This window comes from Oryctolagus cuniculus, chromosome 5, assembly GCF_964237555.1.
Source record: "Oryctolagus cuniculus chromosome 5, mOryCun1.1, whole genome shotgun sequence".
Classification (NCBI taxonomy): Eukaryota; Metazoa; Chordata; class Mammalia; order Lagomorpha; family Leporidae; genus Oryctolagus; species Oryctolagus cuniculus.
Window position 1 is genome coordinate 135084245 of NC_091436.1, and position 24888 is coordinate 135109132.

The window sequence follows — 24888 nt, forward strand, 5'->3', positions numbered from 1 at the left end:
TGCTCCGCATGACCAAGAAGCCAGCAAAGGCTTTAAAAGGGAGCGGTGACCGTGGGGTTGGGCTTTCAGGGAAGCTGATACCGTGTCCTGTGTGCTCCGGGCCACAGGCCCTGCCTCACGCTCCAGCTCGCAGCCAGGCGTGGGAGAGGAGGCGGAGGCCCCGGGAGCTGGCTGCTTTTTAAAGGAGCTGGAGAAGCGGGACTGTACAAGCCAAAGGGGAAGGCAGTGAGGCGAGAGCCAGAGACCGGTCCAGGGAGCCCCGTGTCCCCTCGGGACCCACACTGGGAGACCCAGTGGCTGAAGCAGTGTGGCGACAGAGCTCCTTCGGGGAGCAGGGCGAAGCAGGGGCCCAGGAAACGGAGCCCTGCGTGGGAGAGGGCCGGGTTCTACAGCAGAGGATGGGCGATGGGCAGCCAGCAAAAGCGCAAGACCCACAAAGGAGCAAGTCCACAGATGGGAAAAGGAGGTCACCAGGCTGCAGGAGAAAATGCGCAAGTCAGGTAACATCCAAGGAAACAAGCATGGTCCAGCCTGGGAGGGCTGGCCCCAGAACCCACCCTTGGACGCCCTTGGCACGCCATCTTGGTCACTAGACTGGAGGGTGGACAAGGAAACTGAAGGTAGGGAGGTGGCAAGTGCAGGGCTGAGTTTGCATCTGGTCCCTAAACACCTCGTACCACGCCAGCTGGGGGCTGGGCAGTGGGCTGCTCCTGGGTGCTGACAGGTGTCTGGGAGAAATGGTGGCAGTACTCAAAACCCACTTAGTAGCCAGCGCCGCGGCTCAATAGGCTAATCCTCCACCTAGCGGCGCCGGCACACCGGGTTCTAGTCCCGGTCCGGGCGCCGGATTCTGTCCTGGTTGCCCCTCTTCCAGGCCAGCTCTCTGCTGTGGCCAGGGAGTGCAGTGGAGGATGGCCCAAGTGCTTGGGCCCTGCACCCCATGGGAGACCAGGAGAAGCACCTGGCTCCTGCCATCGGATCAGCGCGGTGTGCCGTCCGCAGCGGCCATTGGAGGGTGAACCAACGGTAAAGGAAGACCTTTCTCTCTGTCTCTCTCTCTCACTATCCACTCTGCCTGTCCAAAACAAACAAACAAACAAACACCACTTAGTGTCTGAGTGGCCGTTGGCCGTTTCACTTAGGAAGGTGTGAAGAGGCTACAGTACGCTGGCTCAGTACCCAGTACCTGCCCACCACACCAGACACTGCCTCTTCCTAGAACTTCGTGTGGATGTCCCGGTGCCATACGCCATCGCATAGCTGCACACTCACATCTGTGCCCTCCTTAGGGAAAGAATCCGCTCCTTCCCTCTAAGGGGGCTGTGTGCCCCCATGGACAAGCCCTCGCTCTGAGTCTGTCTCTGCTATCCATATCCCGCTGAGTAGTACAGAGCAGGGACCCAGGAGTTGGGGCTCAGAAGAGGCAGCGCCAAATGGCATTGGGGGAGGGGGGTGTCCCAGCACAAAGAAGGAGCGCCCAGCATCCCCTCATCGTCTCGGCACCCCACAGCCCTGCACTTTCCCCCTGAGCCTCAGAGCAAATGCTAGAGGCCCTCAGGGACCTGGATGGGAGGAGTCCCGGAGGTAGAAGAGCCGCAGTCTGAGCCTGTGACATAGTATGCTAAGCCTTGCACCGGTTCGAATCCCGGCTGCTCCACTTCTGATCCAGCTCTCTGCTATGGCCCGGGAAAGCAGTAGAAGATGGCCCAAGCACTTGGGCCCTGTACTTGCGTGGGAGACCCGGAAGAAGCTCCAGGCTCCTGGCTTCAGGTTGGTCCAACTCCAGCTGTTGTGGCCATTTGGGGAAAGAACCAGCCAATGGAAGACCTCTCTCTCACTCTCGCTCGCTCTCTCTGTAACTCTCCCTTTCAAGTAAATAAAAAAAAAAAAAAAAAAAAAGCGGGGGCCGGCGCTGTGGCTTGGGAAAGCAGTAGAAGATGGCCCAAGTCCTTGGGCCCCTGCGCCCGCACGGGAGGTCTGGAAGAAGCTCCTGGCTCCTGGCTTCGGATCGGCCCAGCTCCAGCCGTTGCGGTCAATTGGGGAGTGAACCAGCGGATGGAAGACAGCACTCGCTCGCTCTCTGCCTCTCCTCTCTGTGTAACTCTGACTTTCAAGTAAATAAATAAATCTTAAAAAAAAAAAGCCACAGTGCACAGCCTGTGGGGAAAGGTGGTGGTGTTCACCCAGCATGGTGCCCTGGCTAATCACTCGTCACGGATGGAGGCCTCTCCTGGCCTTGAGTCTGGGGAGCAAGGGAAGAAGAGGGGGTGCCTTTTCACGAGGGGGAAGCTCCCTTTAGCTCTCTCTCAGGATCCCCTGCCAGCTTTCCCGGGCCTGGGGCAGGAGCCGAGGGGAGGCTGGTTGCTTCTCGCCATGCCTGGGGTTGGGGGGCGGGGAGGGGCAGGCCAGGGAGACCTCCTCTGGAAGGTGCAGGGCAGTTGCTTTGCTGGGGTGTGGGGGGCTCAATCCGAGAAAGTGGAGCGGCCAATGATAAGGGCCCGTATGGTGCACCTGCCGTCAGGGTGTCGGTCCCCGCTCGGCACCGACCTCCACCCAGGACGTTGTGATGAGATCCCTTCCCCATCACTGTGGAGCCATTTCTAGACGGAGGCCGCACCTTTACACCTCCACGTGGGCCCGAAAACAAGTGAACCCGTACAGCAGAGAGCAGAACGGTGGTTAGCGGGGCTGGAGGCCGACAGGAAGGTGTTGGCCAAAGCATAGGAAGTTGCAGCTGGGCAGGAGGAATGAATGATGCATGCTTAAGGTGGCATCTGTGTGAAGTAGCTTGATTCAGTCGTTCCACACTACATACATGCAGCACCATTTTTTATTCCATAAATATGTATGATTATAATTTGTCAAAAAATGGGACCTTTTTAAAGATTAAAAAATCCTGCAGCTACATTCTGGCATACATTTTGTTGAGGATATATATTTTCATTTCTGGGAATTAAAGTGATGAGTCATGGGGCCTGGTGCTGTGGGGTAGCGGGTAAAGCCGCCGCCTGCAGTGCCAGCATCCCATATGGGCGCCGGTTCAAGTCCCGGCTGCTCCACTTCCGATCCAGCTCTCTGCTATGGCCTGGGAAAGCAGTAGAAGATGGCCCAAGTCCTTGGGCCCCTGCACCTGCGTGGGAGACCAGGAAGAAGCTCCTGGCTCCTGGCTTCGGATCAGCGCAGCTCCGGCCGTTGCAGCCGTCTGGGGAGTGAACCAGCGAATGGAAGACACCCCCCCTCCCCCGCCTCTCCTTTTCTCTGTGTAACTCTTTCAAATAAATAAATAAATAAACCTTTTTAACAAATTAAGCGATGAGCCCTTAAGTAGGTTCATCCTCAAGTCTGTAAGAAAATCCCACAGTTTTCCAAAGTGCCTGTTCCTTGTCACACACCATGAGCCAGGGATGACAGTTCCAACTGTTCCATGTTCTCCCCAAAATGAAATTTCTTTCTTTCAAAAAAGAAAGACACTGACTTCTCCCTTTGGTCGCGTCTGTCTGCTTCATCCACCGGGGCTGCGCTGTGCGGCGTGCGTGCTCACCACTGCTGCTCCTTCCTCGCGGCTTGCCTGTTACAACGCTGAATGTGCTCCTTTGTCCCACCTAGCTAGTTTCGGCTCAGAATCTATTTCAGTCAGCTCTCTTTTTGATTTTTCGCAGCCTTTCACTTTTAACCTGTGTGTAGGTCCAGAGTGAGTCTCCCGTAAGCAACATACACTTGATAAACTTGGAGCTTTTTTTTTTTTTAAGCTTTATTTATTTGAAAGACAGAGATGGAGCAGAGGTGGGGATAGAGAGAGAGGTCTTCCATCCGCTGGTTCACTCTCCAGGTGGCTGCAATGGCTGGGGCTGGGCCAATCCGAAGCCAGGAGCTTCTAAGTCTCCCATGTGGGTGCAGGGGCTCAAGAACATGGGCCATCTTCTACTGCTTTCCCAGGCCATAGCAGGGAGCCGGATCAGAAGTGGAGCAGCTGGGAAGAGAACTGGCACCTGTATGGGATGCCAATGACTTCACCCACTACGCCACAGCTCTGGTCCCTGCTCCACTTTGAATCCAGCTCCCTGCTTCTGTGCCTAATAAGGCTGCAGAGATGGCCCAAGTGCGTGGACTCCTGCACCCACGCAGGACACCAGATAAAGCTCCCGGCTCCTGGCTTTGGTCTGGCCCAGCCCTGGCTGTGCAACCATTTGGGTAGTGAACCAGCAGATAGACGATCTCTCTCTCTCTCTCTTTCTCTCGGTAACTCTGCCTTTCAAGTAAAGTAAATTAAAAAAAAAAAAAAAAAAAAAAAAAACTGCAGAGGCCAGCGTAGTGGCGTAGGGGGTTAAGCCACCATCTGCGAAGCTGGCATCCATAGTTGCAGTTACTTAGGCTATTAAAGCTAAAATCAGCTCAAGCTGATGGCTGTAAGTTTATTTACCATGAAATGAAGGCAGCCATCTTAAAGATTTATTTATTTCCAAGGCAGAGTTACAGAGGGAGGGAGAGAGAATCTTTCATCCAGTGATTCACTCCCCAGGTGGGCGGAACTGCTGGGGTCTGGGCTGGCCAGGAGCTAGGACGCTGGCCCCTCGCTATAGAGTAACTGCGCTTCGGTGACTTGTGTCTGCGGTTTGTGTCTGTTACGGAGTGCACTGCTGTAAGGCTCTTCCCGATGTTCCTGTGGCTGTCACTGCCCGGGACTGTAACGCCGCCACCTCTTGCATTCCTGCCAGCGGCAGGCCGTCTTCCCTCTGCCTGATCAGGTGCCGAGAGCCTGATACATTCCGTTGCTCTTCTCAAGAAGCAGCAGCCTTTGCATTGTGGTAGAGCAGGTTAAGCCGCTGCCTGCAAGCACATCCCATGTGAGCGCTGGTTCAAGCCCCCACTTCTCCACTTCCGATCCAGCTCCTACAAATCAGCCTGGGAAAGCAGCAGAAGGTGGCCCAAGCCCTTGGGCCCCTGCACGTGGGAGACTCAGATGGTGTTCTTGGTAGCCATTTGGGGAGTGAACTCTGTGTGTGTGCTTCTCCCTCTCTCTGCGATTCTTTCAAAATAAGTATTTAAAACAACAACAAAATAGCATAATGCACATTCAAGTGTATAGAGAACATTTTATCAAGAGAGGAATATATTGGGCCATCAAACAAGACTCAGTGGATTTAAAAACATTTAAGACATAACCAAATATGTTCTCTGGTCACAATGGAACTATATCAGAAAGTAGTAACGGAAAAATCTTTGGCAAATCCTCAAACATCTGGAGACTGAGCAAATTACGCTCATGGTCAAAGAACAAATAGGACATGTGTGAGCTGAAGGAAGATGAAGGGAACTTCAGCGTTTGTGGGGGGCCTCGAAAATGGAGAGAAAATCATAGCACCAAACGCCTCCTCAGTAAGCAGAGCTATTTTTGAGCCATTTAAAAATATATTTATTTATTTGAAAGAGTTAGAGAGAGAGACGAAGCTTCCATCCACTGGTTCACTCCCCAGATGGCTGCACAGCCAGCCCTGTGCCAGGCTGAAGCCAGGAGCCGGGAGCTTCATCTGAGTCGCCCAAGTGAGTGGCAGGGGCACAAGCACCTGGGCCATCTTCCACTGCTTTCCCGGGTGCATTATCAGGGAGCTGGATCAGAAGTGGAGCAGCAGGGACTTGAACTGGGGCCCATATGGGATGCTGGCGCCACAGGTGACCCGCTGAGCCACAGTGCCGGCCCCTGTTATGCTGTGGTTAAGTGGAGTGTCCTGTGAATGGCAGTCAGGTCACGTTCATGGACAGTGTTCAAGTCCACCGCATTCTGGCTGCTCATGTCTCCTCTTACCAGTTACTGAGAGAACCATACGGTCATCTCGGATTATAACTGTGACTTTTTTTGCTTTTGCAGTTGTCAGTTGTTACTTCATATCTTTTGAAGCTCTCTTATCTGGTACATGAACATTGAAGCTTATTTCTTCAATTAACTCCTTTGTCACCGTGGAATTACCTTCTTTATCCCTGGTAACGTCCTGCGCTCTGAAGTCAGCTTTCTCTGATCCTGGGGTAGCCTCTCCAGTTTTGACTCTCAAATCCTTTTACTTTTAGCACATCTGAAGGTATTCAAAGTGCGATCTTGGGGCAGAATATTGTTGAATCTCACTTTAATCGAATATGAAAGTCTTTGCCATTTAATGGGGTTGTTTAGACCACTTACTTTTAATATAATTATTGATAGTTAGGTTTCAGTTCTATTTCCTGTTATTTGTTTTCTAGTTGTTGTTATCTGTTCTTTGTTCCCCCTTTCTGCTTCTGCCTTCTTTTTTTTTTTTTTTTTTTTTTTTTTTTTTTTTTGTAAAGACTTATTTATTTATTTGAAAGGCAGAGACAGAGACAGGGAGAGGTCTTCCATCCATTGGTTCACTTTCCTGATGGCTGCAATAGCCGGAACTGCACCCATCCAGGTGCCAGGAGCCAGGAGCCTCTTCTGGGTCTCCCACTCAGGTGCAGGGGCCCAAGGACTTGGGCCACCTTCTACTGCTTTCCCAGGCCATAGCAGAGAGCTGGATTGAAAGTGGAGCAGCCAGGACTTGAACCAGCGCCCATATGGGATGCCGGCACTGCAGGCAGTGGCTTTACCCGCTAGGCCACAGCACCAGGCCACTCTGCCTTCTTTTACAAGTATTTTTATTCCATTTTTATCTCATTTGTGGGCATCTGTAACTCTATGATTCTGTTAGTTATTAGGGAGCTTGATGTGAGGCTAAGCAGCCCGGACTCAAGATACCCCCACGGGATGCCAGTTTAGAAGGCAGTGGCTTGCCCTGCTGTGCCACAGCGCCGCCCCGTGCCTGGGTGTTTATGGGTCACTGTCTTGACAGATGCCAGGTACTATGAATGCTACCATGTTGCAGGCCGGATGTCTTCCAGGTCTATGCCTGTCCGCAACCCTCGTTCTGCAGTGCGGTCGCTTGCAAACAGCTCAACCTTTTCAGGTCTCGCCTTTGCCGGTTCGCTCTGACGCCTCAGTCCTCTTGCCCTCCGCCAAGCTGTAGCCACAGCAACACAGAGAGGGAGAAAGCCCGAGCAGCCTCAACACCGGCAGGAAGAGGCCAGGCAGAGCTGGAGCTGTTCCCGGGCTGGGCTTGGGGCGGCCCCCGCGCCGGAGGAAGCCACAGGGCTGCCCCACCACGCCGTTCGCCTTGCCCTGGACTATCAGGTCGAAGGCCTGGCGGCTCAATACGGCGCTCTAGGCCTCGGCTTGCACAGCGTCACCTGAGGTCAGGGTGCTCTGTCCCAGGAGCGAGGAAAGCTAAAACACGCCGAGTCCCTCACCCTGACACCTGGCCCCCTGCACACACTAGCCTGACGGGCATGAGCGCTCAGACATGGGGCCGGAGGTCCGAAGGACGAGGGCAGAAGCCGCATGCGTGGACGGCCATCACGACCCCTCGCTTGCTCCTCACGTCCTTGCAAGGCCAGGCCGGCCCAGTTCTGACAGGAGCCAGGGCCGGGGGTCTCTGCGGCCTCCAGACTCAAAAACCACAGAACACAGAGAAACCCACCCGGGACCTGCAGGCGCCGGCGTCTCGTGCGTGCTTGCCCTCCCGCTAAGACAGTCCCAGGGGCCGGCCAACCAACACTGGGCGAGGCCTTGCGGGCCCGGCGCTCGGGCTCCAACCAGGCGGCGGGCTCCGAACCCACGCCGGCCGCTCCCGGAACCCGATCCGCAGCTTCGGGCGCGCAGCCCGCCTCGGCCCGGGGGCCGCCGGGAAACCGAGCGCGCCCGGCCCGCCCCTCCTCCCCCGCTGCGCAGCCCTCGGTCGCCCCCTGCCGCCGCCGCCGGGGCCCTGCAAGCCAGGGAGCTTCCCTCCGCCCCGACCCCGCCCCATGCACCCACCCCGCCTCCGGATTGGCGGCTCCAGAAGGCTCCAGGCCGGCCTCCTTCCACCACCGGATTGGCTGAGCCCGGCGGCCCAGGCCCCGCCCACTTCCCCGGGTCCTTTGATCACGCGCTGCGGGCTCTTCCGGGGCCGGGGAGCCAAGCGAGGGCGTTCCTGTCGGGGCTGCGGCGGCGGGAGGTAAGGCATGGCCGGGGTGGCTGGGCAGCGGAGCGCCGGCATCCCAGGATGCCGGGGCGCGGGGCGGCCCCTCGGCGCTCCCCACACCCCCACCCCGGCCTGAGCCTCCCCGCGCCGTGGGAACTGCCTCCCGCCTGCCGTCTCTGGCCCGTCCTGACGCCCTCCCCGCCCTGGGAGCAGGAGAGGGCACTGGGTGACGGGGGCGAGCCCAGCGCCCCCGGGACACGGCGCGGTCGCTCACCCCTGACGCCCTGACAGAGACCCTGGAGAAGCCGGGTCAGGGCCCTCGGTTCACCAGCGTGCAGCCGCCCCGGGACGATCTCGCGTCTGTCAAAGGGAGCTGACCCGCTCCCCTTCCGCGCCCTCCAGACCAGGAGGGAGGGACCTGGGCGGAGCCCCGGGTGGGGACCAGAGGGACTCGAGGGAGGTGACATCATCTCGAAGATACAGGCCAGCCCTGCCCGCTGTGTGCACCCTGGCGTGGGGACCGCCGAGGGGATGTCCGGACTGTGTCTGGGGTGACCCCAGGGCCGAGGAGGGCACAGAGCGCCGGCATGTGGCCTGTAGTCGAAGTGTGGGGGTCGGCTGGGGCGCTGCCGCCTCACCCCCAGGCCGCAGCTCAGGACCTCCCTATGTTGGCGTGCGCCCCTGGGCAGGAACTGCAGCCCCGGTGCCCAGGTCTGAGGGAACAGGGAACTTGCTACTGACCTTTCCCCAGAAGTGGAGGCTTGCAAATGTTTGCCCGGCATCTGATCCGAGCCCCACCCTGATTTCGGGATAAGAGCTGGACAGGACTTTGGGCACCAGACCTAGGCCTTCTTACCGAATTTGCGGAGTTCTGGGCTGGTTACACCCAGCAGGGGTGTCTGGGGGACCCCTCATCCCAACACTTGACCTAGGGCCCGTATTCATAGTGCTCCCTGGGTGGGGGTGTAGAAGTCTGGGTGCAATGGTAACCTCCCTTCCTCCTCCCCAGGGAGCCCGGTGGAGGCGCCCTCCCAGGCACCACTGCCCATGCTGACCACCGCGCGCTCCGCCTGCCGGTGTCATGAGTAACACCACAGTGCCCAATGCGCCCCAGGCCAACAGCGACTCCATGGTGGGCTATGTGTTGGGCCCTTTCTTCCTCATCACCCTGGTCGGGGTGGTGGTGGCCGTGGTAAGGAGCCCCCCCCCCCCACCTCTGCACACATCTCAGCTGTGTTCTGTAAGGGGGCGGGGGGCCTAGCAGCCCAGTGCTGCCCAGTGCTGTCTCTGTTGCAGGTAATGTATGTCCAGAAGAGAAAACGGTGAGTGGCACTGCCCCCCACTGCTTAAACTCCTTCCCCTGAGCCCTCTGCACCCTCATCCCTCGGGAGATGTTCCCCCTGCCCCCACCAGCTCTCCAGGGAAGGGCCCGTCCTTGCCTGGGGTCCAGGCAGGTCTTGTGAGGGTTGGGGGCCTGGGCTGAGCATCCCGCCCTGCCCCCAGGGTGGACCGGCTTCGCCACCACCTGCTCCCCATGTACAGCTACGACCCGGCTGAGGAGCTGCACGAGGCTGAGCAGGAGCTCCTGTCGGACGTGGGAGACCCGAAGGTGAGTAGGGGCAGGGGAAACCCAGGCTGCTTCTGCCCTCCCCACCTGGGCGTGGCTGGGGGCGCCTCCTCCAACCCAGCCTTGTGTGACCTCCGCCCCACAGGTGGTGCACGGCTGGCAGAGTGGCTACCAGCACAAGCGGGTGCCCCTGCTGGATGTCAAGACCTGACCTGAGCCCCCGGCCGGAGCCTCGGGGGTCCTGCAGTCTGCTTCCCCGCCCCCCCAACTCTGCTCAGCAGCCTCACCCTGCCCTCAGCCCTCACCCACCTCCCGGCACTAATGGGGGCCTCCTCCCCGGGGCAGAGGCAGCTGGGAGACAACTTTGCTTTCTATAGGTTCCCTGGATCCTGGACTGGCTTTGGGTTTCCACAGCGAGGGACCCAGATGTATAATACTCAGTATACATATTTTGTAAATAAATGGTTTTGTGGCTAGAGACGCGGCAGAATTCTTCAAAGGGGGTTAAATTACCTGAGGCTCCAACCCCAGCCTGAGGTCCCCAGAGTGCCACTCCCCCTGCCACCCCCGCCCCCCAGGCCTTAGAGCACAACCACACTCCTTTCCAGAAAAGGATATTTTTTTATTCAAGTAACTGCAAATAGGAAACCAAAGGGGGAGCCCCAGGCTGGGACATAAAACGGCTGCCCCCTCCCCAACAGAACAGGGGGAGAAGGCGGCTCCTACACCCTTCAGGACAAACACGGGCCCCCTGGCTCTGCTGCAGCACCCTCGGGGTGAGGCCCCACCTTCCCTGGGCCTGAGTGTCAGGGCCCCAGCCTGCTGCGCCCCAGCCCCCTTGTCCCGGGGGAGGGATGCGGACAGAATGAGGCGGGCAATGGGGGGAGCGTTCGGCGCTGACAGCAGCAGCGGTGATGGGATGTCTAAGGACAAAACATTGAACAAAAAACAACACAACTGTCCAGAGGTAGTTTGTGAACAGAGGAAAGATGGAACCAGAACCTTGGGGGGTGGGGCGGAGCAGGAGGGGTGGGGGCGGGCAGGGCTAGCTCCTTGTTATTAGTGCCCCATGGGAGGGAGACAGGCCTAGAGCAGAAGCAGGGAGGGGTGGGCACGGCCCCAGCCCCCCTCGGGTGGCTGCCACAGGGACCCTGGGCCTCACTTGGACAACAGGCGACCCTGCTGCACGTCTAACTGCAATACCCAAATCCCAGAGTGGCTGCAGGGTGGGCAGGCGGCTGCCCATCCTCGGACAGGGACCTGGTGAGGTGAGGGAAAGCAGAACACGGGGTGGGAGCCCCACCTGGTGGCTGTGGTTATTGGGGCATCCCAGGGGGCTATTGGCCACACCTGCTGCCACCAGGGCAATGGAGTGGTGCATGTCAGAATGAGATGGGGCCTGGGCCCCTTAAGGCCAGGGGAGCCCTCTCAGCCCCCTCTCTGGGAAGCCAGAGGGAACAGTAGAGCCGAGAAAGGGCCCCCAAACCAAGAGCCCACAAAGCAGTGTTCCCACCGGCCAGGGAGCGGGGTCGCGGCAGGTGCAGGGTGCGGCTAAGTGGGAATCAGCCTTGTCCAGGCGGGCGAGTGTGTGCTGCGGGAGGGCAGGCTGGGAGCTGAGGCCAGAGGGCAGCTGGCCTCCCCCTGGGAGGGCGGGGGCCTACAGCGTGGTGTGCTGTGTAGTGTGCGGTGGGGAGGGCGCAGGTGGGGGTGTGGGCCTGGGGGAGGGCGGGGGCAGTGGGAGCAGAGCGAAGCCGTCCAGTCCCAGAGGAAAGCTGCTCCTGGGATGCCGGAGCAGGCGGCACGGCGCGGTCACTGCTCCTCCTCGGAGGACTCCTGCGAGATGCCCTCCTCTTCCTCCTTCTCCTGTGAGGTGGACAGAGGAGCTCTGGGCGGGCGCCCTCCTTCTCCACCCCCGGAGGCTGGGCCCCACCCCCTCCCTGCGTGAGTCAGGGCTGAGTGTGTGGGTGACTCAGCAACCTCCACAGCCCGGTTTCATTCATAAAAAGGAAGAATTTAAAAGGAGGGAAAAAAAAAACCACACACATGCTGCTCTCACAGAGCCAGGAGCCAGGCCCCCCTGGCCCATGGGCAGCAGAGGGCAGGCTCAGGGGGCGTGGACAAGTGCCCGGCTCTCTCCGGAGGAGAGGCCACAGGGAGGAACGGGTGGCCAGAGGGCGGTGAGGCCCCTGTGTATGCGGGGCAACCAGGTGGCCTTGGCCCACAGGGACAGGTACTGGGCTGTGGCCCTGGGTCCCCTGGGGTGGCCGAGGGCTGACCCCGGGCCAGGGTGGGGAGGCAGGGGAAGTGTGTGCCGGGGGCCCACTCACTGGGCGGGAATGTCGGGACACCACACAGGCCTGCAGCCCCCGTGCCAGGCACAAACTCCAAAACAACTTGTTTCCTGTTACTCACTCCTGGGGCCTGGCCAGCAGCGCCCCCCTTAGCTGTGGCTCAGCTCGAGGAATGAGCACCTCAGGGAGCCAGGGAAGGTCCAGGCAGGACGGGGTGCCTCCCACCACCCCCCCAGGGCTGAGCTGTCCTCGCTTCCTCTTCCTGAGAGGACCACGGAGGAGCGACCCTCACGATTCCCCAGTGGCTTCCTCTCCTGCCTCCAGAGACAGGGACAGGCTAGGCGACCTCCTGGGCCCTGCTTCAAGTCTCAGGCTGCTGGAGGCGTGGACAGCCCGCCCACCCCGGCTATCTGGTCGGACGCCTGCTTCCTCAGGACACAGCCCCTGGGAGCTGCAGGTTTCGGGGCCTCCTGGCTGCGCTTCCGGGTAATGCGCCTGTGGAGGCAGCAAAAGAAACCAGGACGCAGCTCCTGGCTCTGGCCCAGCCCTTGCTGCTGTGGCCAGAGGAGCGAACCAGTATACAGAAGATCTGTCTCTCCATCTCTTGACTTTCAAAAAAAAAAAAAAAAAAAAATCTTTAAAAACAAAAACCCTGGGGCAAGCTCCTATCTCCCTTTGGACCTCTGCACAATCTGGCACCCCAGCACCCCGGGCACAGTCAGAAGCGTGTCCTTCCGTGGAGGGTGCAGGGAATCACGCATCAAGAACTCCCAGCAGCACCCATGGGAAGAGCCGCCGCTCCTGTACCTACCAGTTTTTTGGGTCTGCCCCTTGGCTTCCTTCCTGGAGCTGTGGTGGTTTTCTAGAGGTCAGAGAAAACATCCCCTAAGTGGAAAACACTCAGCAGTGCTGTCCGACGACCAGCGCCCGGGACGCGGAGGAAGGCACATGGGAGCGGCACTCCCCGCCTCGCAGCTCAGGGCAGCCACTCTCACCAGGCAGGCCCAGCTGTGGGGACTGGGCAGCCACACTCCCCCGCCCTACACACACACATGCACACACACACACACACACACACGCCCCCTACTCCATCCTCCACCCATGACTCAGAGGATATGAGTAGTGCCTTAGAAAAAATAAAAAACAAAACAAGGTTTCTGCACTGGGAATGGGCCTCCCCGTGCGTGTGCGTGTCCCTGTCCCTTGGGACAAGGGCAGCACTCAGCCCCTCTCTCTCCCACCTGTCCTTCTCCAGATCGTGAAATCCACAGGGACTTCTGACTTGATTTCCCCATTGTCCTGGGCAGCACTCCCACCCCTGCGTCCCCCGCCCCAGCTCCCCACAGCGGTGGACTTCTGTGCATCTGCCCTGTCTCCCCAGTCCTCACCCGGGTCTTGGCAGCACCCTTGTTCTTGCTCCCCTTTGGTCGGCCCCGAGGTCTCTTGGGTGTTGGCACTTCGCTAGGCTCCTTCTGCAGAGACAGACGGGGCAATCAGGGACAGTCCCCACCTGTCCCAGCCCTCTGCCCGCTGCAGCAGGCTCCCACCCACGGGAACCAGGGTGGGCAGGCCCCTGGGGCCTCGAGGCCTCCGCCGGACCACCCTCGCACAGCCCCTCCCCTTGCTTTCCTTGGAGCCTCTGTGACAACAGAACAGCGAGAGACCGACGTCCCCTAGCAAAAAGGTGTCACAGAGGCAGCAAGACAGCCGCAGGCGGCTCTGCCGAGTCCCAGTTCTGCCATGGATCTTGGGCAAGACGCTGGATGCCTCACCTTGCAGAGTGTCAGGGAAATGAGATGCATGCAGAGTTCCCAGTCCTGCCCACCCCTCAGAGGACGCGTGCTGGAGACGAGGGTCCCAGGCTGCCCCTGAGGTCACTACTGCTGAAATCTGACTAAACCCAGACGGAATAATGCTAATTCTCTGCTCGACGTGAAGAGGCTAGATGGTAAGTGAAGGCGGCCAGCTACTGCTTGGGGCAGCCCCCTGTGGGCTGTTCATAACCACATCTAGTGGTCTAGTGACCCAGGCCCTCTCTCCTGGGGTCCTACCCAAACAGTGGGCACAGCTAACAGGTGCGGGAGGGAGTGGCGGATCAGAGGAGGACCCCCCCCAACCAACTCCAGGTTCTGAAGGTAACAGGTGAATTGCTCCAAAGTCCCAGAGAAACAGGGCGGTTTAGCCCCGGCTCCATGTTGCACACGGCTGTTAACGACCCGCCCCAGGCTGAAGAGGCAAGGGCCAACCTCAGCTCCTCCGCTCGCTCTCCTCCTCTGCCCCCGCACACAGCTCGCACCTGCGAGGCCCAGGTTCTCACATGAACAGGTGCACCTCGCGGTGCCAGGCTGGCTGTGTCACCTCTCCTCCCTGGGGGTGGGGTGGCACCACGGCTCTGAGGGTCCCTGCCACCAACTTTCCCAGAGTCTCATTTCCTAGGGCCTCCACGTCCACGCAGGGAACCAGGTGAAGCCCATTCCCAGGGCTCCTCCAAGTGTGGCCATCCACTGGCGCTTAGCCCAGGGCGCCATGACCAGCAAGAGTGGACAGCAAGCACTCACAGACTCAGAGCTACCGGACAGAGTAACTGTGTGCACGCATCTCCTCGCTTGTACGTGGTCACTGGTTTACTACAGATGGCAGCGTGGGGAACAGGCGGCTCTACCACGACCCCGGCTCACTGCGGCTTGGGCCTTCTCGCACTGGCCTGGGAACTCACCTGGAGTCCCCCCACAGCCCCAGAGCCGCATGTGGGGTGAGCACAGACACAAGCCCAGATGGCGATGATCCCGTGCCCTCGCCCGCTGAGACACCGGCCACCTCCCCCTTCCCAAAGGGTACACTGAAGCCAAGTCGTGGACACCCACCTGACTCCCGACCAGCGCTGTCCCAGGACTCACCGGAGGCTGCTTGCGCGGCCTGCCTCGGCCGCGCTTCTCCGTGCCGTCCTTCTCCTGCTTGGAGGCCAAGGGCTGGCTGGCCTTCGAGCTCGACTCGCTCATCTTCCCTCTCTGCAGGGCAGGTGCGAGAGCGACGGCTGGGATGCTGCAAGAGGCAGAGCAGGCTTCAACACAGCTCAACTTGAGCCACTTCCGGCGCCGCCACCCCACCCTCAAAGCACACTGCCCGTTCCCACTCTGCCCACCCCCAGCATGCTGCCCCAGGGTGGGGCAGGGCCGTTGGCCTAATCAGCTCCTTATCTCCTGCTGAGAAGGCCTCTTTGTTGTCCTGCCCAGACACCGCCCCCACGGGCCCTGGGGGTGGTGCCCAGGAGGTACAGCCCAGACCTGGTACCATGGGCCAGGCTGAGGTGCAGGTGAGGTGGGGGACCCACAGGGCCGGCAGAAAGCACACCTGGCCAGTTCGGAAGGGACCAGGGAAGATGAGACGGTGGCAGCTGCAGCAGCCACACACAGCGACTCTGTGTGCATCTGGCGGGGCTCAAGCCTCAAGGACCACCACTCACACAGCCAGGGCTGGTGCCCACCCACCAGGTCTCTGCCCTGTCCCAGGGGAAATCCTTGAGGACTCCAAAGATGGGGACAACTGAGGGAGGAAGATGGTGGAGCCTGCAGCGGGCGGGGTGCGAGGAAAGCCTGCTGGGGGTCTGATTAGCACCCCCCTCCCCCCGCACACACCACGATGAGTTCACCTATCCCTCCTGGAGCAGGCAGCATGGGCCAGCCCGGTCAGCAGCCCCAAGTGGACCTGGAAGCCTGCAGCCACCACCCCCTGCCTGCCCCGCCCCTCCGTCTGTGAAATGCAGGCAATGCTAAGACACCTGTCTCCACTGCCTCCCCACACGGCTTTGGGGCTCCAACTCAGAACAGTTTATAAAAAAACTGAAGCCTCAGAAACCTTCTATCGGTAAATGACTTCTCTTCCTCCTTTGAGAGATTCTGAGGCAATTTCCAATTTTAACCCAGGAAAGAAAAAACATTTTTGCAAACTTGCGATTTTTTTTGAGGACCCAAGGCCCCCACCCCTCAAGCACAGAGCCCCTCCAGACGGCGGGACTTTGTCTGGTAATTACCCTATTTTATATCTCAGACTGGGAGACCCTTGCAAACAAGGTGGTTGATTTAGCCTGCTCCGTCATTAGTGGCTTGGCCTGCTCTGTAATTACAGCCAGTGATTAGAATCTTATATTACACCACAGGCCCCCTTCAAACTAAACATCAAAATTAATCAGCTAAATGAGTGCTGACCTCACATAAGGTCTGCCCAGGGCCCCCTCGCAGGGGGGGTTCCAGTTGGGCGAAGCTGGCCCGGAGTCCCCCGAACCTCTGATGGCATGGGGTGGGTGCCTGCCTCCCCCCTACCCCACCCGGCCAGGCCCCCACGAAGTCCTGAGGCTCTCTCTAGGGAGGCCAAGAAACGTTGGTCTCTATGCCACCTGTTCGCGAACATCAACGAGGCCTGGCCTGGAGCAGCCACGTTTCGGGGCCAACCCCAATCCCTCAGCTTGTAGGAAGCCCACTCGGGTCCCAGGCTCCTCCAGCGCTTAAAGGCCCTGCAGGAATGACCCCAGTACCTCATCTTAGCAGTCCCTTTTATTCTGCATAAAGGAAAAAATAAAAAAGTAGCCCAGAGAAGCCTGATGAGTTTTCCAAGGTCACACAGCAAACTGGCGACCCTCCCAGCCCACCGGTGTGCTCTCCCAGCTAGCGGCTGGTGAAGACCCTGTCGGCCCTTGCTCCAGACCCAGGCGGCGTCTGCAAGTGCCTGCGCCGGGCCGTTGTGGGCAGACCGGCGGGAGTCGGGGCCAGAGCGCGAGGGGGAGGGGCGCAGGCCGTCCCTGCAGGCGCGGGAAACGAGCGCACCCCGGCCGCATGCACCGCCACGCGGGTGCACCCGGCCCCACTTCCTGCCAGAGGGGGCACCCAAGCCCGCCCCGGGGCAGGAGACCTGGCGCGCGCTGGCGGGGGACAGGAAGAAAGCCCCCTCTCTGCGCCCGCCCCGCCAAATAAAACCCCAGGAAAACAGAAACGGGGAGTCCAGGGGACTAGTTCCAACAGAGCCCAGCAAAGCAGAGAAACCAGTTTGTGGGGGCGGAGGGCAGGCCCGGCCCTGGGGGCTGAGGAGGCGCAGCTCGGGCCAGAGGTGGGGTCGGGGTGAAGCCCCAAATCCAGGCCGGGCAGCCGGCTCGTCCCGCGCAGGGGGCGAGAGCCCAATCTCGGGGTTCCCGCCCATCCCCCTCACTTCCAGAACTTCGTGCGGCTGCGGGGGGCGTCCGAGCCCCCGCACGCCCGCCGCAGCCCGGCCTCCTCCCCGCCCCCCACCCCCGGCCCCGGCGGGAGCGGCCGCCGCGCGAGGTGCACCGGGCTCCGCCGGGTGCACAACTCGCGCTCGCCGCAGCCGCGCGCCCCCTCCCCCACCGCGCGCTTGCCTTCCCAGGGTCCCCGCCCCCCCCCCGCAGGGCGCCCGCGGCGCGGGGGAAGGGGTGCGGGCGTCCTCCCCGCGCCGCCGGGCCCCGCCGCCCGCCCCCGCGCCGCGCGGCCCTCCCCCGCCGCCGGCTCGCGCCGCCCCGGCCTGGGAATAAAGCCGGCGGCGCGCGCTGCAGCCCCGGGCGGGGGCGCGGGCGCCCCCCTCGGCCGCCGCCGCCGCGGGCCGCGGGGACGACTCACCGCGAGCTCGGCCGCCGGCCTGCGGTGCGCGCTCCGGGGCTGCCGGGAGCGACGGTGCTGGGCGCTGAGGACCGGCCTGGCTCCGCCGCCGCCGCTGGTAGCAAATGCGGATCTGAAACCGGGAGAGAGGGCAGAGGCGCTCAGAGCCCGCCGCCGCCGCGTGCTCGCCGCCCAGGCCCCCGCGGGGTATTTATATGTCACATCCAGCCGGGGGTGGGGGGGTGGGCAGGAGTCTCCCCCCTCCCCCGAAGGATGGCGAGGGGCAGGAAGCCGGGCACGGCCCGTGCGCGGCCTCAATAAATAAATAATTTAATTAAATTATAGATATATTTAAAAAAAAAAAAAAAGCAGCCACCGGAGCGGCCGCGAACTCACGCCTTCTTGGAGCCGCGCCAGCGCCAGAAATAGCCCCGGCTCGGAGTCCCAATTAGAGGAGCGCAGCCCCGGCTCAGGGGAGCTTAAAAAGAGCGACCCAGGGGCAGGGGGGACGGGCCCGCCCGCGCCAGCCGTGTCACCGGGGGGCGGGGCCATGCAAATGAGCCCGGGGATTTAAAAGGGCGGCCGCCCGCCAGCCGCCGCCGCCGCCGCCGCGCGGGTGGGTGCTAGGCTGCTGTGGGGGTGCGCCCAGTCACGATCCACTCCCCACAGTCCTAGGGGGAGCAGGGCGCCGAGCAATCTCGAAGGGGCTTCTGGCGTCGGGGCGGGGGGCGGGGGCGTCCTCACCGTCTGGAACCGGAGTCCCGGGACAGTCACCTCTAGGGGCGCTCCGGGCGTGTGCGCCCCGCCGTGGGGGGTGTGGGTGGGCCTTCGTGCCCGCGGGGGTCCACGCGGCCGGAGTGGGGCAGAGAAACGCGGGTGTGGGAGACTTCCGCGGCCTACGCGCCGCCCCTTTCCCTTACACCGACGGCCTGCGGATTTCTCCAGGCCGACAGGTGTGTCAGCATGTGCGTTTCAGTGACATCCCGCGCGTGACTGGCGGGTGGGGTACCGTCTTGTGAAATGCAAGGTGTTTAGATTTTGTTAACGGCCACACGCGAAGCATGACCAAGGTCCAGCCTTCGAGCGAGACACAACTGGCTCGCTCGCGGGCTGGACCCGAGCGGGGCGTCACTCCCTTTGGCGCCCTCCGGCCGTTTTGGAAGCACGCGGTCCCGCAGTGGCCCCCAGATTTCTCATCTGCCGTGGTTTAAAAAAAAAAAAAACAACAACAACAAAGGGTTGGGCCGGCGACGCCTGGAAGCGCTTTGCGGGCAGGGTCTGAGCTGACGCGCGCCGTCCGGGCCCGCCGCGCCGGGCTCCACCGGGACTTGTTGCGCTGAACGAGGAGGAAGCCAGAGCGGGAAGATGGCGGTGGGGGAAGAGAGGGCAGGGTCGGAGAGGGGAGGCGCGCCCTGCAGGCCGGGCCGCGGCCCTGTCGGGCGCACCTCCCGCGCCCGGTCCCCGAGGCGGCCTTCCACACCTCCTGTGAGGCAGGGAATTGTAATGCGGCCCAGTGACACACGGCAGTGACTCATGTTTTTCTTTGCTCCCCTTCTTCCTCCCTGGTCAGCGAGGCCCAGGCCCAGCCCCCTCCTCAGGGGGCGCGCGGAGGGGCGGGGGCGGGGGTGGGGGGGCGCGAGGAAAACCCGGAGCCCGCAGTGGGGGCGGGGTGGGGAGCCCGAGGGGCCGGGCCTCCAAGTTTCAGGAATGTTTCAGGAATGTTTCCGGTGGGGGAGGGGGCCGGCCCCCACCCCGGGGCCGCGGGGGGCGCTCGGGGCCCGGGCAGCACGTGCTCGGCCGGGTGGGGGCGGGGCGCGGGCGGCTGGGCGGGAAGGCGCGGAGGCCGAGAGCGCGGGTTCAAAGGGGAGGGCGCAGGCCTGAGGCCTGCCCGGCCGGGAGGTGGGCCCGGCGGCCGCCCTGCGCGCGCTGGCTCCCCGCCCTGCGCCCAGGTGAAACGCAGTTCTCGAGAAGTCCCGGGGCCGCCCCTGGAAGGGGAGAGGAAGTCACCGAAGGGCGGCCTGGGCGGCGGGGGAAGGCCGGGGCGAGGCTGGGGGAGGGGCGGCCGGCCCCTTTGTCTGGAGCCGGGGTGGGGGTGGGGCGGGGTGGAAGCGCGCCGCTCCCTCCATCTTTGTGTCCGGCGCGCGCCAGGCGCGCTTAGTAGGCCGTGAGCTGCGTTGGCTGGACGGAGGCTCCTCAGGTGCGAGCTCCAGAGCTTTGGCTTTTGCGTTGGCCGGAGGCGCCGCCCTCCAGCTCCTGCTGCCCCTGCCCAGGTCACAGGTCTCTGTCCGCCACCAGGGTCCCCAGGCCTGGGCCTGGGATAGCGGCCGCAGCCCTCCCCGAGGCCAGCGACGCCGGCGTCTGCGCCCTGCGGCAGCCGGGCCCCAAAGATTCCGGTAGAGACCTGGCTGCCCCCTCTCCAAGCCGCACCTAGCCTGGGACACGTGGCTCCCCAGGGGGAGTTGGGCAGGGACGAGGGGCTCCCCCCCCCCCCAGGGGGCTGTGGGAAAACTTGCCCAACTCTTTGGCCCACTTCTGGCAAGCCGACTTGATCCTATTTTTCCTACTCTTATTTGCCTCTCGTCCGGATTTCCTCACCAACTTGTTTTTTACCTTGTATTGTGTGTGTTTTTGTAAGCCACCTCAAACCCTCTCTGGCGGAGGCAGGTATAAATAAATTCTTAGGCAAATAAATATAGTAGCTAGTTCTCCTGAAGGATTACCCACACCCTTGAAGTCCAAATAACACTCTACCCCCTGACCCCCACCTCCGGGCCTTCTGGGTTACCGATGCCCTGTACCTTCTGCCCTGGCTTTCCTCTGTCAGAGGCCCCAGATGCCATCTCTGCATTTGATGTCTAGAGGACCCCGGGCCAAAAATACACCAGGGAAAGTTGAGTGGCAGCAGGAGAGGTGCCGTGACGCAGAGAGCGGTTCATCCACTCCCTGTTCCTGGGGCCTTACCACCTGCCCGGAAGTGGGACACTCCTGGGGTGAGCACCTCGAAGTTGTGGGCACTCTCGAAATGTAGGGGGCAGGGGCAGCGGGTGCTTCAGTTGCTCCAGGAGGAGAGGGTGGGAGCCCGGGGAGATGAGCTTGAGCAGATTTGGGAGGTGGGTGGCTCAGGGTGGGGAGGAGTCCTGGGACGCCAGCCAGTTGGCCCAGGCCTGAGGAGTCCCTGAGGGGGTGGGTGACACCAGAACCAGTCTTCTCCACAGGAAACAACTTTATGATGATCGGGGTCCAATGATACAATCCAGTGAACTTCAGGGAACCCAACAGGAATGTCCAGAAAGTGGGGGCTTCAGGTCAGTTTGATTCTTGAGGAGATGGGAAGGCCAGTGCAGGTGGCTCCATTTAGCAGCTGGGTTACTGGCAGTTTTCCTAAGGGTGTGGCCATCAGGTTTGTTCAGCATGATGGGTAGAGGCGGAAAGCGTCAGGAGTTGTCCAACATGTCCTCCAAACCAGTGTGCTTTAAAAAAAATACTTCCACTTCCTTTCACCCCCAGGGTCAATCCCCAGATGCCTCCAACAGCCCGGGCTGTGCCAGGCCAAAGCTAGGATCCTAGAACTCCATCTGGGTCTGCCACATGGGTGGCAGGGGTCCAAGTGCTTGAGACATCAAGGGCTGCTTCCCAGGATGCAGTAGCAGGAAGCTGGGTGGTGAGCAGGGAACTGAGACTCCAGCATGGCGTGTGGGCCTCCCAAGGGGACAGCTTAGCCTGCTGAGCCACGGTGCCTGCTCCTCAGCATCCATTTTAAAGTAAACCTTTCACTGATGGAAACTGTACAGCAGGAAAACATGCAAACTGTAGGTGCCAGCGCCTACAGCGTCTTTTCAAACTGGTTCCTCTTGTGTCACCCGGATTAAGAGATTGAGCATATCTTGCTCCTTTATGAACCCACTGTCCTGCCCCCTACAGCGTTGCTCAGTACCACCCGTTCCTGTACGTGGCTGGGTGGAATTACATGTTGCGTGTTCTCCCGGCTTTGCTCAGCGTGGTGTCTGTAAGATTCATCCACGCTGCTGCACGTGCCTGCAGAGTAGGAATTCTCACGGCTGCAATGATTAGGTGGTAGGAACGCACCACAGTGCTGGGTAGGTCTTGGTGGGTGGGTATGCACATTTTGGCTGGGTACCAGCCTAGAAGAGGAATGGCTGGATCGCTGCGTGTGTGTGCTCTGCTGTAACGGAAGACGAAGGTATTTAAATGTGGAAGGGGGCGCTACTAATAGTTACAGCTGGACCACACCAGCTGGAATTAACCTAAGCAAACCAGAGATAAGATCATGCTGGTTCACAGTGTTTAACTATGCTGGAGTCACCCAGCTACTAGTGCATCTGGTCATCTGGCAGGATCAGGCCTCCAAGCCCTGCTGACCACAGCTCTGCTGCCAGGAGGCCTGGCAGGCCCAGAGTGGGAGGAGGGCCTCTTCTGCGTCCAACTTTCGAGGGAAAAATTCTCAAGTGAAAACGAGGGCCCAGAAGGCCTGCACCTCTCTGCTGTGAGCCAGCTGTGTACCCTGCTTGGCTCCGGAAGCCATGGACTCCGCTTTCGTCGTCAGGGCCGGATCCCCGGGGAAGTGTGGCTCTGCTGCAACATCAGAAAGCCCCGGAGGAGCATACACCGACTGCGTGTGCTGTCTTAGATCCCTCCCCACCCTTGCCCTGTCTACCAGTGATGCTACTGCCCCTGGCTGGCAGGTGTTAACACGGAATCTTGGGGTGGTTCAAGAGCTGAGGAATCTACCTCGTTCCCTCCCCTGCTTCTGTTCCAGTCAGATCGGCTTGCTGCCTTCTCCGGCACCACCGTTCACAGTCAGGCTGTGTCCTTGAACTGGGTCACTGCGTTCCTGCCCTGAGGGACACACAGGTACGTGGGCACTCTCCCCAGTGTTGAACCTGCTGGGAGGGCGCAGAGGCGAGACCCCGGGTGTAGGTGGAACATCCCAGGAGGCCTGGGAAGCTGACAGGTAGGGGCTCAGGGTGTCTGGCATGGGGATGGGCTTGGGGCTCTGACAGGCATGGTGCCTGGCATTCAGCACCATTCCCCATACTCCTTCGAAGCTAGAGTTGTGGATGTAAATTAGGTCCCCCAAAGAAAGAGTGCAATTTGGAGGCAGTGAGGGGAGGGAGGCCACGCTGTCCAGTGTGGTGGGGGTCAGCATGCAGGGGTGCCGGCTGCTGGGCCTCTGCCCCGGCCCCCGCCCCTGCCCCGAGGGAGGTCTCAGCTCAGCACTTCCAGCGGGGCTTCCTGATTCCCTGCCCACACGCTGAGGCAGAGGCCAGCACTTCAGTCCTGTTGGAGGAGGCCCAGCCCCAAGCCGGCTCCTCCAGTTCTTCCAAAGGTTTTGTAAGCGCTCGTTCCCAGTGTAAATCTCTATCTGCGGTGGAAGGCGTGTTTCTTCTCTGCTCAGAGCCCTTCAGGGGTTTCCACCTCACCAAGGCCCTGCAGCCTGCGCCCTCCCATGCTCGCTCTCCTGCCTTTGCTCTCCGCTCCAGCCACGCTGGCCCTCAGTGTTCTCTTACAGGCATGAGCTTGCCGAAGGGCCTTTGCACCTGCTGTTCCTCTGCCAGCCTGACTCTTCCCCCAGATATCCTTTGGGCTTGCCCTCACGGTGCTGTCCTGTCTGTTCAGTATTGCTTTGTTGACACTGTTTAAAGCCGCAGTCTCCTCCTGGACCCCCCCCCCCCCCCCACTTTACATGCTTTTCTCATGACACACGAATCTTTAGCTTCTTGGGGTGGACATTTGGTACAGTGGTTAAAATGTCACTTGGGATGCTCACATTTCATATCAGAGTGCCCAGGTTCGAATCCCGACTCCACTCCTGATTCAACTTCCTGCTCGTGTGCACTCTGGGCAGCAGCAGATAATGGCTCAAGTAGTTGAGTCTCTGAAATGGGAGACGCAGCTTGTCTGGGCTTCTGGCTTTGTCCTGGCCTAGCCTGGCTGTCGCAGGCATTTGGCAAATGAACCAGAAGATGGCAGATTCTGTCTCTGCCTTTCAAAAAAATAATAATAGCAGTGATTTCTAACACACTATATAATTATATAATTAACTCGTCTGCTTAATTATTCTCAGTAACAAATGCTATATGTGGTGTTTTCTGTCCAGTTTTCTCCACTGCAATGCCAGCTCCCTTAGGTCAGAGAATAGTATCTTTTAGGTTCACTGGGGTGTCCCCAGGCCCCAGCACAGTGTTTTTGTTTTTTAAAGATTTATTTATTTATTTGACAGGTAGAGCTACAGAGAGGCAGAGAGAAAGAGAGAGAGGGAAAGAGAGGTCTTCCATCCGCTGCTTCACTCCCCAGATGGCTGCAATGGCCAGAGCTGGGCCAGACCAAAGCCAGGAGCCAGGAACAACTTCCAGGTCTCCCACGTGGGTGCAGGGGCCCAAGCACTTGGGCCATCTTCTACTGCTTTTCCAGGCCACAGCAGAGAGCAGGATCAAAGTGGAGCAGCCAGGACTCAAAACTGGCGCCCATATGGGATATCGGCACTGCAGGCGGCGGCTTTACCTGCTATGCCACAGTGCCGGCCCGAGCAGTGTTTTGACTCATAAAATGTGCTGATTGAAGAATGATTAGCCAAAGTGGTTTCTGTTATCCACAAAGGCCACATCCCAGGGCAGGCCGAGGGCAGGGAAACCGGCATCCATCATGGGAGTGGCAGGCCACCCAGCCTGAGACAGGAGCAAGGGCTACTATGCCTTCCAAAGTTAGCTGTCTTCTCTATGGCCAGGGTAAACCCCCGTGCTGCTACCACATGCTCTCCTGCCACGGGGGTCATTTCTAGTGGGCATTACCCGTAGATGTTATAGTTTGCCACCTGCTGTGGGAAATAGGCTTTTCGCTTGGTCTTGGGTTTATAACATCACAAGCAGGCAGCCGCTCAACACTACCTTGTCCCTTTGGCTGGAGCAAACTGGCTGGTTCACTGTTGGTGGCCAGGTCGTGGTGGCAGCTCATCAGAGGGGCACGTGGGGCTGGATGAGTGTGAGATTTATTAAGCTTTACGTGGAACCAAATAGCTTCCCTTTGGTCTAAGTGCCATGTCCACTGCAGAGTTCCATGTTGCAGGATTTGCTGGTAAATGCCCCCGAACACTGTGCCCTCTCCCTCTCTCAACAGCTGACTGTGCATGCACTTTAAGTGGGGAGCCTGTGGGAGCCCAGGAAGGAAGTGTGTTAGGGAATGTGAACTCTTACCAGGTGCTGGGCTGTTTCCAGGAGTCTGGCTTGAGGCTTGGAGCTGGGTTTGCCTCTCCAGGCAGTACACCAGGGTTGGAAGTCCGTGTCAGCTCTTTAACTGGTTGTAGAATGTGTGGTCTCAAGTTGTGTAATGTTAGCCACTGTCCCCCTTCCTGCCCACGTCACACACAGGGCCAGGGATCAGGCCCTGATGTTTTGAGTGATTTTTAT

General features: G+C 60.2%; 2 protein-coding genes and 1 long non-coding RNA gene across 7 annotated transcripts in view; 1 reads left to right on the forward strand and 2 right to left on the reverse strand.

Moving 5' to 3' along the window:
- Positions 1 to 9017, reverse strand: part of LOC138849675 (uncharacterized) — a 36161-nt gene extending 27144 nt beyond the window's left edge. Inside the window, exon 1 of the long non-coding RNA XR_011388719.1 lies at positions 8278 to 9017. This is a non-coding gene — a long non-coding RNA (uncharacterized lncRNA). The remainder of the gene's footprint in view (positions 1 to 8277) is intronic.
- SMIM29 (small integral membrane protein 29) lies at positions 7970 to 10048 on the forward strand. 4 transcript variants are annotated; one of them, XM_002714604.5, is made up of 5 exons: positions 7970 to 8036; positions 9013 to 9195; positions 9300 to 9325; positions 9507 to 9612; positions 9716 to 10048. In XM_002714604.5, the coding sequence occupies exons 2-5, from the start codon at positions 9085 to 9087 to the stop codon at positions 9779 to 9781; spliced, it is 309 nt and encodes a 102-aa protein (XP_002714650.1). In that variant the 5' UTR covers positions 7970 to 8036; positions 9013 to 9084; the 3' UTR covers positions 9782 to 10048. The 4 variants fall into 4 exon arrangements, with proteins under 4 accessions (XP_002714650.1, XP_017200536.1, XP_069930283.1 ...); XM_070074182.1 differs by lacking the exons at positions 7970 to 8036; positions 9300 to 9325 and adding an exon at positions 9283 to 9299 and having other exon boundaries at positions 9064 to 9195; XM_017345046.3 differs by lacking the exon at positions 7970 to 8036 and having other exon boundaries at positions 9064 to 9195; positions 9546 to 9612.
- Positions 10049 to 10171: 123 nt separating this feature from the next.
- HMGA1 (high mobility group AT-hook 1) lies at positions 10172 to 18019 on the reverse strand. Of its 2 annotated transcripts, none has more exons than XM_051854819.2 (6): positions 17861 to 18019; positions 17486 to 17597; positions 14759 to 14903; positions 13250 to 13333; positions 12673 to 12723; positions 10172 to 11433 (listed from the first exon to the last, which is right to left on the reverse strand). In XM_051854819.2, the coding sequence occupies exons 3-6, from the start codon at positions 14858 to 14860 to the stop codon at positions 11380 to 11382; spliced, it is 291 nt and encodes a 96-aa protein (XP_051710779.1). In that variant the 5' UTR covers positions 14861 to 14903; positions 17486 to 17597; positions 17861 to 18019; the 3' UTR covers positions 10172 to 11379. The 2 variants fall into 2 exon arrangements, with proteins under 2 accessions (XP_051710779.1, XP_069930282.1); XM_070074181.1 differs by having other exon boundaries at positions 14726 to 14903.
- Positions 18020 to 24888: the final 6869 nt, after the last annotated feature.

Coding starts and splice junctions, on each gene's coding strand:
- SMIM29 (XM_002714604.5), top strand. CDS start 9,085: ATGAGTAACACCACAGTGCCCAATGCGCCCCAGGCCAACAGCGACTCC. Junction 9,326..9,506: donor TATGTCCAGAAGAGAAAACG/GTGAGTGGCACT, acceptor CCCTGCCCCCAG/GGTGGACCGGCTTCGCCACC. Junction 9,613..9,715: donor CGGACGTGGGAGACCCGAAG/GTGAGTAGGGGC, acceptor TCCGCCCCACAG/GTGGTGCACGGCTGGCAGAG.
- HMGA1 (XM_070074181.1), bottom strand. CDS start 14,860: ATGAGCGAGTCGAGCTCGAAGGCCAGCCAGCCCTTGGCCTCCAAGCAG. Junction 13,334..14,725: donor CAGCGCTGGTCGGGAGTCAG/GTGGGTGTCCAC, acceptor CTGTCTCTGCAG/AAGGAGCCTAGCGAAGTGCC. Junction 12,724..13,249: donor AGGGTGCTGCCAAGACCCGG/GTGAGGACTGGG, acceptor TCTGACCTCTAG/AAAACCACCACAGCTCCAGG.